Genomic DNA, 12211 nt, shown 5'->3' with positions numbered 1-12211 from the left:
TTGAATGTGATGGGAAGCTGCCACATGACTTTGTACAGGGAGATGTCACTATTCTATTCATGTTTTAGAAATGGCCAGTTTGGGTTGGAAGGAGGCAAATTCAGAGCCCAGGGCTCCAATTGGCAAGTCGCAGTATGAACTAAATGAGAAACTGCTTTCCAGGAAAAGGCAGGGAGGAAGGAGAGATGGAATGACTGATTATTTGCAGGTAGAATCAACAAATCAGTTTGCGGGTGGGATAAACCCTGTGCATGCAACCCGCAAGGTGATGAAGGCCCTTGCTCAGATCCTGGTTAGAAAGTCAAGTAGAGGAGACCAAGACTGCGAGATTGGGAGCAAATAGAAGCCACTCAGGTCTAAGAATAGGTGTGGAAGCCCTGGAGGGCTAGGTCTGAGCTTGTGTCTGCACAGTGCTGCTTTGCTGGGGGTCTGCAAATCCAAGTGTTGGTAAGAACTGGGGCGTGGATACCTACCTTCTAGCTAGTGCTTGGTAATCTGCCATTAAACGAGGAGGGCAGTATTTAGCAAAAGGAACCAAGCCTCGAATGTCCAAAACTGTCTAACCAGCAAACCCAGAATGGTGACATTGAGTTTACCTTAAATGGCACCTTCTCAGAGATGCCCTAACTGTGGCACCATCGTCTCGCCTAGAATACTGTAGTCGCCTCTTAACTTGTCTCTTTGCTTGAGCCCTATAAGCCACTGTCCGCATAGCAACCAGCATCATCTTTTAAAAACAAAAATCAGATATCAATGGTCTCCAGTGGCTTCTCATTGCACTTTAAATCTCAACTTCTCTTTTGATTTTATTTTATTTCTTATTAAACTCATTGGGGTAAATTGGTTAATAATATTATAGAAATTTCAGGTGTACAGTTTAAAATATGATGTCTGTATACTCTACTGTGTGCTCACCACCTGAAGCCCAGTCTCCTTCCGTCACCATATATTTGGTCTCTTTTACCCTCTTCATCTTCCCCCACCCCCCCTTCCCCTCTGGTAACGACCAGTATTTGTGTAAAATCTGAACTTCTTACGTAGCCTACAAGGCTTTCCATTTTGGCTTCTTGCCTGCCTCTCCCTCTTCATCTCAGGGTGTTCTCACACTGCAAGCACCTTGGACTTTGGTTCCCTGACAACACTGAGTTTGTTCTCACCTCGGGGCTTTTGCACTTCCTCACGACTGGAATCCTTTCTCATCCTGCTTAACTTGTCTGGATCTGCATTCACATGCCCTTTTTCCTGCCCCAGGCAAGCTCTCACTGATTCCATAATGATAACCTGGGGTTGTCTGTGTACTTGTGTGGTTCTTCCATGAGAATGTAAACTCACCTGGAATCTGAACTCACCTTGTTCGCCTCACCATTCATCTGCACACATCACCCAGAATAGTGAGTCAGAATTCCCTGGGGGCTTATGGGAGTGCAGATTGCTGAGCCCACCCCCAGAGTTTCTCATGCGAATGGTCTGGGATGGGGCCTGAGAGTGTGCATTTCTGGTAGGTTTCAGGTGATGGGGATGCTGCTGGTTCAGCAACCACCTTTGAGAACCATTGTTCCAGAACAGGAGTTGGCAGATGGTAGAAAATAGTTTAGGCTTTGTGGGCCCTGTGGTCTCTTGTCACAACTACAGAACTCTGCTGTTGTAGCAGAGAAGCAGCCTTTGGCAATATGCAAAGGAATGGACATGGCTGTGTTCTGTTCCTATAAAATGATATTTACAAAAACAGGCGGTGGGCTGGATTTGTCACCAGCGGTAGTTTGCCGGCCCCTGATCTAGAAGATAGTCACTTTGAGAACTAGTAACTGGCAGATGAATATCTGACTGTTGGAGCTAGAAGATGGTTGTGTGCCACCAAATGCTGGTGAATGACAGATCTCTGGCCTTCTGACGTTCACAGAGCTGTGGAGGAGACAGCCATTGGACAGACGGTCACACCAGTAGTTATACAGGGTGTTTGTGGCAAATGCCGTGAGGAAACAATACAGGGTTCTCTGACAGTTTACGCCCAGGCACTTCAGGGCGGGAAAAGTGGCTGTCCTTGCTCTCAGCTGAAGATCTTGTTTCACTAAGGAAAAGAAGCAATCATAAGAAAACTTCCTTTTTTCCACTTCTAGTTCTGCGGCATCCCTCATGCGTCCGTGCCTGTACTTGGCCTTCCCACCTGTTCGTGGATGAACTGTCCTTGCTCCTTGTTCCTTGCATTCCATCTTACATCACCTCTTCAAGGACTTACTGTACACTAACCCCTTCTCATTTACAAATCCTGTTTCTCTCCGGGATTATTCCTGTCAGCATGCGTGCTTCATTTCACCAGTTTCCACACAAAGTCCCATGTTGCCTGTGAACTCACTCCGTTTCTCTGTAACTTTTTACAGAAATCCTCCTTGAGGGAGATTTTGGTACTTATGTCACACTTGTCCACCTCCCTGTATTGCTTTTTTCCGTGTCTTCTCCCCATTCTTGCTTGAACTCACTCTCGTTTCCACCTGACCACTGAAGCCACTTGTAGCAAGCAGGGTCCAAAGATCTCCACAGTAACACATCTGGGGGAGATTTCTCAGTCTTCATCTTACTAAATCTGTTTGGCGTTTGACACAGTTGCCTGCTTTTTACTTCTTGGGACACTTTGTTCTCTCGGCTTCACCTTTTCCTCTGACCTCACTCGCTGCTCCTTCGTGGTCTCTGACCACCGACATTGGCTATGTCCGTATCTGTTCTCATGCCCAGAAGGGCGATCTCATGCCCTTCTGTGGCTTTACCTTCCACGTTCCCACAGGTGATGGTGACGCTAGTAACTCGTATTGAGCACTTACGTGCGCCAGTAAACACCTGTGTGTGGTCATTGAGTCCTCAGACTGCTCTGCTCGGTGACGTAGGTGTTGTCCTTCCCATCTTCTATATGTCCCCGTTGTTGCACAGCTGCTAAGTGGGGACCCGGGTCCGGTCTCAGGCAGTCTGTCTGCAGACTGCTGCCCCGCCCCCTTCTGCTGAGGTAGCCTCAGATGGCCTCTCTCCAGCCTGGACCTCTGCCCTGACTTCTGGATGCACACCTAGGACCTGCCATCCATACAGTTAACTGGCCACCTCACATCTAAACCAGAGCAAACATTCCTCTGCCTGTAAACCATATCCCAGCTCCATTCTCTTCACCACCTTTGTTGCTGACACTCTGGACCAGGCCACCACCATCTTCCTCCACACGGCTTTCAGCGGCCTCCTGACCCCTGGCCTTGCTTCCAAGCCCCCAGGCTACTCTCCACGGAGAATCATATTTTTAAAACATACACTAGACTGTATTCCCAGCTCTGAACCCCCCCAAAAGCTTCCCTTCGGATAAAACCCATCGTCCTTACAAAGCCTATAAGGCCGTTTATAACCCAGTCCCTAGCTGACTCCTCAGCTGCATTTCTGACCCTTCCTGTTTCTCCTCGCCCCACCCACACAAGTTTTCTTGTGTTTCCTTAAACACACTAGGCTGCTTTGCACCCAAGGATCATTGTACGTGCTATTAGTACAGACATCTCCCCCCCACACATCTCAACACGCCAGCCTGCTTAAATCTCTGATTAAATTATCTCTAAGGAGAGAACTTCCCCGACCACATAATCTAAAAGTGTCCTTCCTGTTTCTCTCGTCTCCCTACTAGCCGTAACACCTCCCTTTCTTTATTTTTCCTCGTAGTACTTCTCTGTACTGAAATCACAGTGTGTAGTGCATCTGTTTACTGTTTATTGTGTCCTTCACCAATGAGATTTTAGTCTTAACTGACTCACTGCATTCGTAGCACCTGGCATGTAGTAGGGGTTCAAAGAGTATTTATTTGGTGAATGAATGAACGGATGGAAAGTGGTTAAAAGAACGCGCTCTGGAGTCCAGTTGCCAGGGTGGGTTCAAATCCCATTTCCACTACTTGCTAACTCTGATCTTTGGAAAGTTACTTAATTTCTTGAAGTCTTTTTCTTCTTTAACATGAGGATAACAATAGTACCATCTTCAGAGAGTTATTGGGAAGACTGAGATAATCCATGTTAAACGTTAAGAACAGTTATGGCACAAAGTAAGCTTAAAAACAAGAATGGGCAGATGAGACAGAATATTCTAGAAGAGAGAACAGCCAGCGCAGTGCCTTTGTAAATATGGGGCATATTGAACTATCCAGGACTTTAGGATCAGTAGTTAGGATCAGTAACAAAAGGTTACTGATAAATATATTAATTTTTGGTGTACTTTTTGATATTTATCCTAGTTTTCACCATGAAATGAACAGTAGTATCTGAACATTAGTATCTGAATCTCTTACTCCATTTGCTGTAGGAAAATCTAACACTTAGAGACTTTCTGGTGGCATAAAAATGTCCTTGTTGGAAGCTCATATGCAGCCTGGCTTGCGGAAGAGGAAGCCAAGTCAAGAAAAGGTGTTGATATTTGGACTGCTAACTGGGGGTAGAAATTGCCCTGAGCAAAATGCAGCTCAAGTTTTAGCTCCATTGCATTCCGGGAAACCTTTTTATGTCAGTTTCACTGCCACTAAAGCAAACCAGAGCCTTTAGGGCAGGTCATCCTCATCTCTTAACTGTCAGAATCTAAAGATGGTGTTTTCATTGGTAGTTTGACCAGCCTGTAAACTTCTTGAAGAAGTCCTCGGAATTAAGCCAATCACCAAAAAAGGCAAAACTGTATGATTCCACTCACACGAGATACTTAGAGTAGTCAAAATCATAGAAAGTGAAATGGTGGTTGCTGGGGAGTGCAGGGAATGGGGAGTAAGTATATAATGGATATAGAGGTTCAGTTTTACAAGATGAAAAGAGTTCTGGAGACGGATGATAGTGGTGGTTATACAACATTATGAATGTATTTCACACCACTGAACGGTACACCTAAAAATGGTTAAGATGGTAAATTTTATGTGTATTTTATTTACTATAACAAAAAATTGGGGGGAAGTGAAAAACAAAACCAAAAAATCTTTAAGACATTAACATTTTGTTTCACCTGATGATTTTTAGGTAAAGCAGCAGTCTTTCTCTTTTTGCTGAAAGAATCCCATATAATAAATAGGTTTTTTCAGGAGGAAAAATCCTGCCCCCATCCCCAGCCTTTTATTTTGAAACATTCCACAACCTACCAAGAATCTGAAAAAAAAAAAAATAGCACAATGAACCTTTGTATACCCGTATTTATATATTTTTCCTGAATCATTTGAAAGTTGGAGACATCATGACAATTTACTCCTAAATACTTGTGTGTGTATAACCTGGTGTCAAGGATATTCTCTTAATGTCATTAACCCATCCAAGAAATCTAATACTGAATCAATGTCATGTAATATACAGTTCATTTTTAAATTTCCCTAATTGTCTAAAAAATATAAATAAGTGTGTGTGTGTGTGTGTGTGTGTGTGTTAATCCAAGATCCAGTCCAGGTTTATATATTGCATTTGGTTATGGTGTTTTCTTTTATGGTGTTTTTTGAAGAATCTAGGCCCCGTTCTGATTTGTCAGATTGTTTCCTCAAGATTAGATTTAGATTAAGCTCTTGTGATAAGAATGCGATAAAGGTGACATTATGTACTTCCATTGCATCACATCAGTAGACATAACATGTCAATTTGACCTATTATTGGTAATGTTAAAGTTTAATAAATTGAGTTAATAGGATGTTTCCCAGTTCTTTCTTATTAACAGAGTTGGACTTGGAATTGTGTGAATATTGTGCTTTCCATCCACCTTTCACACAGTTGTTTTAGCATTTTTTAATGATTCCTGTCTGATTCAGTTACTACATCTGGGGTTGCAATATAGTGATTTTCTAATCGTCATTTCCTCTGCATTTATTAACTGGCTTTTTTTTTTTTTTTTTTTTTTTTTTTTTTTTTTTGCTAAGAAGAGCTTTCCCTTTTTCTCTTTTTAGTGTCACTGTGGACTTTTGAAGCCGTTTTATGCTAAGAATGTGCTGTATTCTTTTTTTGTTATTCTTGTTGGCCAGTGGGAGTCTGTGTCCTTTTGAAATGGCCCCATTGGTCTTTGAGTACTTCCGCACTTTCTGGCACACGACATTCCGATATTCCGGGGTCCTCTTATACTTCTCTTGCTCCAAACCTGGAATCAGTCCTTTTCCCAAAGAATATTGGATCCTTTTAGTGGGGAATGGTAAATATTTAGAAATCAAGATCTGGGTGCTAGGTTTACTTAGAAAATAAATGTTTTAAAGCATTGCCTGTCATTTTGATACCATTTAAGAGGACTTTCTCATGTGTTTGAAATAGTTCAGCATTTGGTCCTTCCTGCAGTCCTGTGTGGCAGGCAGGTCAAATCCTACAGGTGATGAAACGGAGGTGGAGAGAGGATTTAACTTTCCCAGAATGACAAGACTAGTAAGAGCAGATGCCAGAAGCAAAACCCAAGTCTTTTATCTGCTAGTTGTTTGTGGTGGTTTTTTTGCCATAGTACATAGCCTCCTAAAAAGTGTTCAGACATCTAGTAAAGCTGTATTACTGGCTCTTGGTCACTGCCAGCTCCACTACAGAGAGAAAGCTTCCTTTATGAGATTAAAGGGTAAATGACTAGAGCCTTGAGAATATTTGTATCTTTCTTAGCATTGCCCTTGGGAGCTCCTTCTGTAATGGGGTTTGCTAGCGAGGCTTTCAGTGGACCTCTGTAAGCATGGGATATTTGATTGGTATTTCAGAGCTCTGAAAACAGTACGTGGTCAGACCTCAGCCCGTAAGAAGGTCACTCTCAATATTGAAAATGCTATGCTCATGCTATGATTTGGTATTTTACTATGCGAAGATCTCTTTTCTTAACCTTACTTGTTTCATTTTCAAGAAAAACACAAGCCTTTTTTCACCAACATTCCGAGGAAATTTTTTAGACTATTTCCTCCTAATCTCTTCCCACTGTGAAATTTTAATACGTCAGATAACCTCAGATATACAGTATATTTGTTTACGTACTGTCTGTATATTTGTGCTTTATACATAAAAAGAGTAAGTTTTTTTTTTAATCCCTCAAGAACCTTTTTTTGTCCTCTTCGGGGTGATATCACCCTTATTGAGAACGTATGGAGTAGATGGGGAAATGAAGGATAAATCTGATTTGTGTTACAACAGTACCTTTTGTATATTTTAAAATAAAGTGTCTTTCTCAAATAACTAAATGCAATCTGTAGATTATTTTAGTCCTAATAGCACTGTGATCCTTTGGTTGCCTGAAGGCTAAACTCATCCTACAGCTGCACAGATAGTAGTATTTCATCCATAGGGAGCTTCAGAGTCTCCGGTCCTAATTTTTTCCCATCCGGACAGCAGATCATTGGAACTATTGCTGATATTGGTGAATGGAATCTTTCCCAGTATTGTTTTTCTCTGGAATTGCTTGATGTGAAAAGGTACTACTTAAATGTATTTTCATATTTAAGGGACACATGCAGGTTTTTTTTTCAACAGAATCCCCCTTTCTCTACCAAATCTCAAGTAAAGACCTCGAGTCTGAGGGAGTAGAGAGAGAGAAAAACTGCAGTTATTAATTTTTTTTAGCATTTACCCATTACAGACTACCTCGTGTGCTTTTAATCCCAAGTATTTCTCTGTATGTCTGTCTTTTTATTGTTGCTTCCTGCCTTTATCTTCTCTTTCCGTTGTCTTTTGCTTTCTCTGCTTTCTCAGTGTTCCTTTTATTTTCCTTCTCCTTCCTACTTGTCTCCTCTCTCTCCTACATGTTATCTCCTCTCTTTTCCTTCAGGACTATGAGAGTAAGTTGCAGGCCTTGCAGAAGCAGGTCGAGACTCGATCCCTAGCTGCAGAAACAACTGAAGAGGAGGAAGAGGAAGAAGAAGGTGAAATCTCGAGACTGGAACTTTCCTGTGTGTCTGTTGGATCTCTATTATCAAATTAATCCTTTATCTGGGACCAAAGCTGGATTCTGTTGTAGTTGACCCTACCATTTATTCACATTTTACTGGGCCATTTTGAAGATGATTTTTAAAAGAATGCTCAATGCTGAGGTGGGAGTGGGAGTGTGTTCCTCAGAACACAAGATTTGTGAGCACATCTTTGTATAAATCTCTCGGCAGTTTACTTTATACTGTCCAACATCACTGTACATGTGAAATGCATATATATGTTGCAGATAAGCACAGAGCTTAATCTTTAAGTTGTTCTATTTGCTGGTTTATGGTTTATGTCAGGGATTTTCTAGTGGACTTTGGAATATACCATTGTACATTAAATGTACCTGTCTTAATTCTTCCAGAATTTCGTAGCTGAATTAGAGCTTTACTTGTTAATTATTGCCTTATAATACAGTATAAACGTTTGCCACATTTAGCTTCTCTACCCCAACCTCTCAGTGATTTCAAGGCTCCATATTAACTTTAAAGGAACTCTTAATTTATGTACTAAATTCTTTAGTGTTTAATATCGAGGTGAAATAAGATCTTTTTTTCCCTGTACTAGAAATAAAAAATAGATATAGATGACATTGTAAAAACGGGGTTTTCTTTATTATAACTCACACGTTAGAGATGTATCTTTTAAAAAGAGGGAAGAGGAATCTACTGTTTTAAAATAAACAGGATCTTTAAAAGTTTTCTGAAATGTATATACAGCTGTCATAATATTGACAGAATTTAGTAAGCTTCCTTAGAAATAAGAAAAACAAAAGCAGAGAAACTAGAAAATCCCTTAACTTGAGAAGAGATGGGTAGAGGAGCGATGCGATTTCTACGTTTGGGTGGTCACCACTGAATCCACTCCGTTTGCCCTTTCAGTTCCTTGGACACAGCACGAATTTGAGCTGGCCCAGTGGGCCTTCCGGAAATGGAAGTCGCACCAGTTTACTTCTTTAAGGGACTTGCTCTGGGGCAATGCCGTTTACCTGAAGGAGGCCAACGCCATCAGTGTGGAATTAAAGAAGAAGGTACGGAGGGCGGAGGGCGTGCGAACGTGGACCACCTGGAGGCCCAGCTGAGCTGGACGGGCTTCATGGTGCTTGTCTTGAATGAGCCTTCCCATGGATGAATCAGCTGGGTTTTGCTGTGAAACGGGTTTATATTACGTATGACTTTTAAAAAATATATGTACGTGCCTGGAAAATAGGTACTAATTGTGTATTTGTTAAATGCAATTTTTAAAATACCGTGTTTTCTAGCGTATTTTAGGAGTAAGGAGACTGTATTCCTGACGAGAACTAGAGAAACATTGGTAGACATAGGCTTCCCTACGGTTCCTGAAAATCTCAATTTTTTCTAGTTTTCTACCATTAAGTTGGCACCTTAAAGTCCTATGTGTCCCCTCCTCTTCTAGGGTCTGAGAGGCAGCTTTGTGAGGTGGACGGGCATGTGTTTTCCAACCCCAGCTCTCCTAGTTGTGTTGACACTAGTGGCCCTGTGCCTCCATTCCCTCATCTACGATATGGGCTTGATAGCGGTGCCTGCCACCCAGGGAGTTTGTGAGGGCTGAAGGAGTGGATATTCTGTATGTCCCACTGTGGAACAGTCTCCTGACTACTAAGTCACAGAGCGGGGAGGGGCAGTATTGTGTAGTCGGTGAGAGCACAGACTGCCCGACTTGGGGAAAATGCATTATCTTCTCTTAGGGCTGTATTCTAGCTCTGTAAAACAGGGATAAGATTTCCTCTTCATTCATAATCTCGGCCACCCATCTCATTTTGTAATTAGTTGTTAATTACTCCTCTCTTCAAGTGGACTAAATGAAGGCGGGGACTACGTCGTTTTCCTTACTGCTGTATGTAGCATTTAATTACTACTTGTTGTGAAAATGTAAGGTGGTGGTGAGGAATCAATCACGTGATGCACGCAAAGCATTTCCTATACACAGTAAACACTTTTAAGAGTAGTAGTGAGCCTCTGAAATGAAAACTGAAAACTGTGACATACCCCCCCCCATTAGCGAGAGACGACGTAGAGATGTATTCTCGCATCTTTTGGATAAGTTGTACAAAAGTCTTCTTTCAGTCAACCAAAATGTATTGGGATTTCAGTTTGTGCAAAAACTCTGTGCTAGGCTAGGAAAGCAAACTCTTTAAATAGTTTAATTTGAAATCAGGATAATTGTCTGTGATTAGTGTACAGGTCGCCATTTTTTTCAGTTAATCACAAGCTGTTTGTTGAGCATATACTATATGTTTGACTTCTTTTCTGTTGGGCTTGATGATATCCCCTCCTTCTGAAGCTTACTTGCTGAAAACGAAAAGGCCGTTTGTTGATGGTTTATTCTTTCCATTTAGGTGCAGTTTCAGTTTGTTCTGCTGACTGACACGTTGTACTCCCCTTTACCTCCTGAATTACTTCCCACTGAGATGGAAAAAACTCAGGAAGACAGGCCTTTCCCTCGGACAGTGGTGGCGGTAGAAGTCCAGGATCTGAAGAATGGCGCGACACATTATTGGTCTCTGGAGAAACTCAAGTATGAAAACGTTATTCGTAAGCTAGTTCTATTTAGTAGGAAGTAATAAGAAATCGCTCAAGTGGCTTCCCTCAAACTCGCCTGTCCGTGATGTCACTGGCGCTTCCTGCTTTGTGCCTCTAAATGCTGTTGTTGGCCAGTGAAACTACTGTCCATCCATTTACCTCTGCGTGAATGAATCCCACTCCGCAAACACCATTGCCATTTGTAGATGGGATTCAATTTACCCTCCACAGACCCGCTTACATTTTAAACGTTCCAGTTTCATGATAACCTATTCCTATTTTGGATCTAGTAATTATTCACCTTTTCTGTCCTGGATTTCAGGATGAACAATAATAAACAGGGAAGTTATAACGTAGTTTCCTTTGCATAATATGGTGACATATTTACTGCCGTTTCAGTGTGTTTGAGATGTTATACACCATTGAGCTGCATTTCTCCTGTGGCTCAGTAGAGGTTAGGTGGCCATTCTTGACTTTAGGTGGCTTATCTCTAGACTCAGACATTCTGGATACTGTTTTGGTTTCTGTACTTTTGGCCTTCATTCTTTTTAATATCATTAAATGGAATGGTGAGAGCAGCTCTTTTTTTAAAAAACAATCTCACATGGAAGATACTTCTAAAGTGAAATTTGAATGCAATCTTGTGCTATTAACCCAGTACACTTTGTGTTTATTCTGTAGGCAGAGGCTGGATTTGATGCGAGAGATGTATGACAGGGCAGGTGAGATGGCCTCCAGTGCCCAAGATGAAAGTGAAACCACCATGACTGGCAGCGATCCCTTTTATGATCGGTTCCATTGGTTCAAACTTGTAGGAAGGTAAGTGATGATTTTATTGATGTCTTCTTTTTAAATGAATGATTTTATTTTAATTGTTTAAAACTCCAGTAGATTTTATAGGAAAATAAAAGAAAATGAGTATAAAAAAGCCCCATTTAAAATCTCGTCCACTCGTACACAACCACTCTGTCTTATGGTATATTTCCCTTCAGTTTTATTCGACATGCATATTTGTTTTAAGTCTCATGCTTTCAAAGTAATCAGTAGTCTTCCCTGCCATTCAACTCATTCACAAAATGTCTTCCAGTTGAACAAGGTAGATTTAAAAGAAAAAGAACCCATGTTTGTATCCTGCATAGTTTAGTGTTACCATATGACTTACAACTTACAGACTGCAACCTCTCTGATCTGAAATGTCCTCACTTTCTTTTACAGCAATTCATCTTTGCCAAGTGTGAATTAATGGCACCCTTTGAGCCTCTTTTTTTGTATACATTACTTTTTCAACATTTAATGAAAACAAATGGTGCTTCTATAAGCGAAGTTCTGAGAGGTTTAGCATTTAAAAAGCAGAGAACTATAAGTGTTGAGCTTAATCATTTCATAATTTGAATTGTTTTTCAATTGCAAAAACTTACTGAAAGTTTTAAAGGAACTGGGTGAAAAAGAGGAACTGAAGTCATCCTGTTTTATAGATGATAAAGTCTTTTCCACTCCGCTCTGCTAGTGGAATGTTTTTAAAAGAGATGAATTGACCAATCACATTTTACCCAAGCAAGGCACATACTTGCTTTGCCATAGACCATTTCATCCATTTTGTTGTCTGCTCCCAGATGACGTGGGCATTGGAATAAAACTTGTAACCCTATTATTTCATCTAATGTTGAGTGGCTCCTCTGAGGCCTGGCTGCTGATCTCTTGTGCAACCTGGAGAATAGAAACGTTTTACAGCACGTTATTTACCTGGGCTACACTACTCATGTATTTCCTTGC

At 41.2% G+C, this 12211-nt stretch overlaps 1 protein-coding gene across 14 annotated transcripts in view; it reads left to right on the top strand.

The window, feature by feature from the left end:
- Positions 1-12211, top strand: part of KIF1B (kinesin family member 1B) — a 136075-nt gene that overhangs the window by 83241 nt on the left and 40623 nt on the right. For all 14 annotated transcript variants that reach the window (XM_081054974.1, XM_081054985.1, XM_081054973.1 and 11 more), the window contains 4 exons: positions 7750-7843; positions 8777-8925; positions 10255-10433; positions 11120-11257. In XM_081054974.1, the coding sequence (XP_080911100.1) occupies positions 7750-7843; positions 8777-8925; positions 10255-10433; positions 11120-11257 (560 nt within the window). The remainder of the gene's footprint in view (positions 1-7749; positions 7844-8776; positions 8926-10254; positions 10434-11119; positions 11258-12211) is intronic.

The sequence above is a fragment of the Rhinolophus hipposideros genome, assembly GCF_964194185.1.
Source record: "Rhinolophus hipposideros genome assembly, chromosome: 8".
Taxonomy (NCBI): Eukaryota; Metazoa; Chordata; class Mammalia; order Chiroptera; family Rhinolophidae; genus Rhinolophus; species Rhinolophus hipposideros.
Note: the sequence above shows the minus strand (reverse complement) of the source record. Positions and strands in the feature narration are given on the sequence as shown.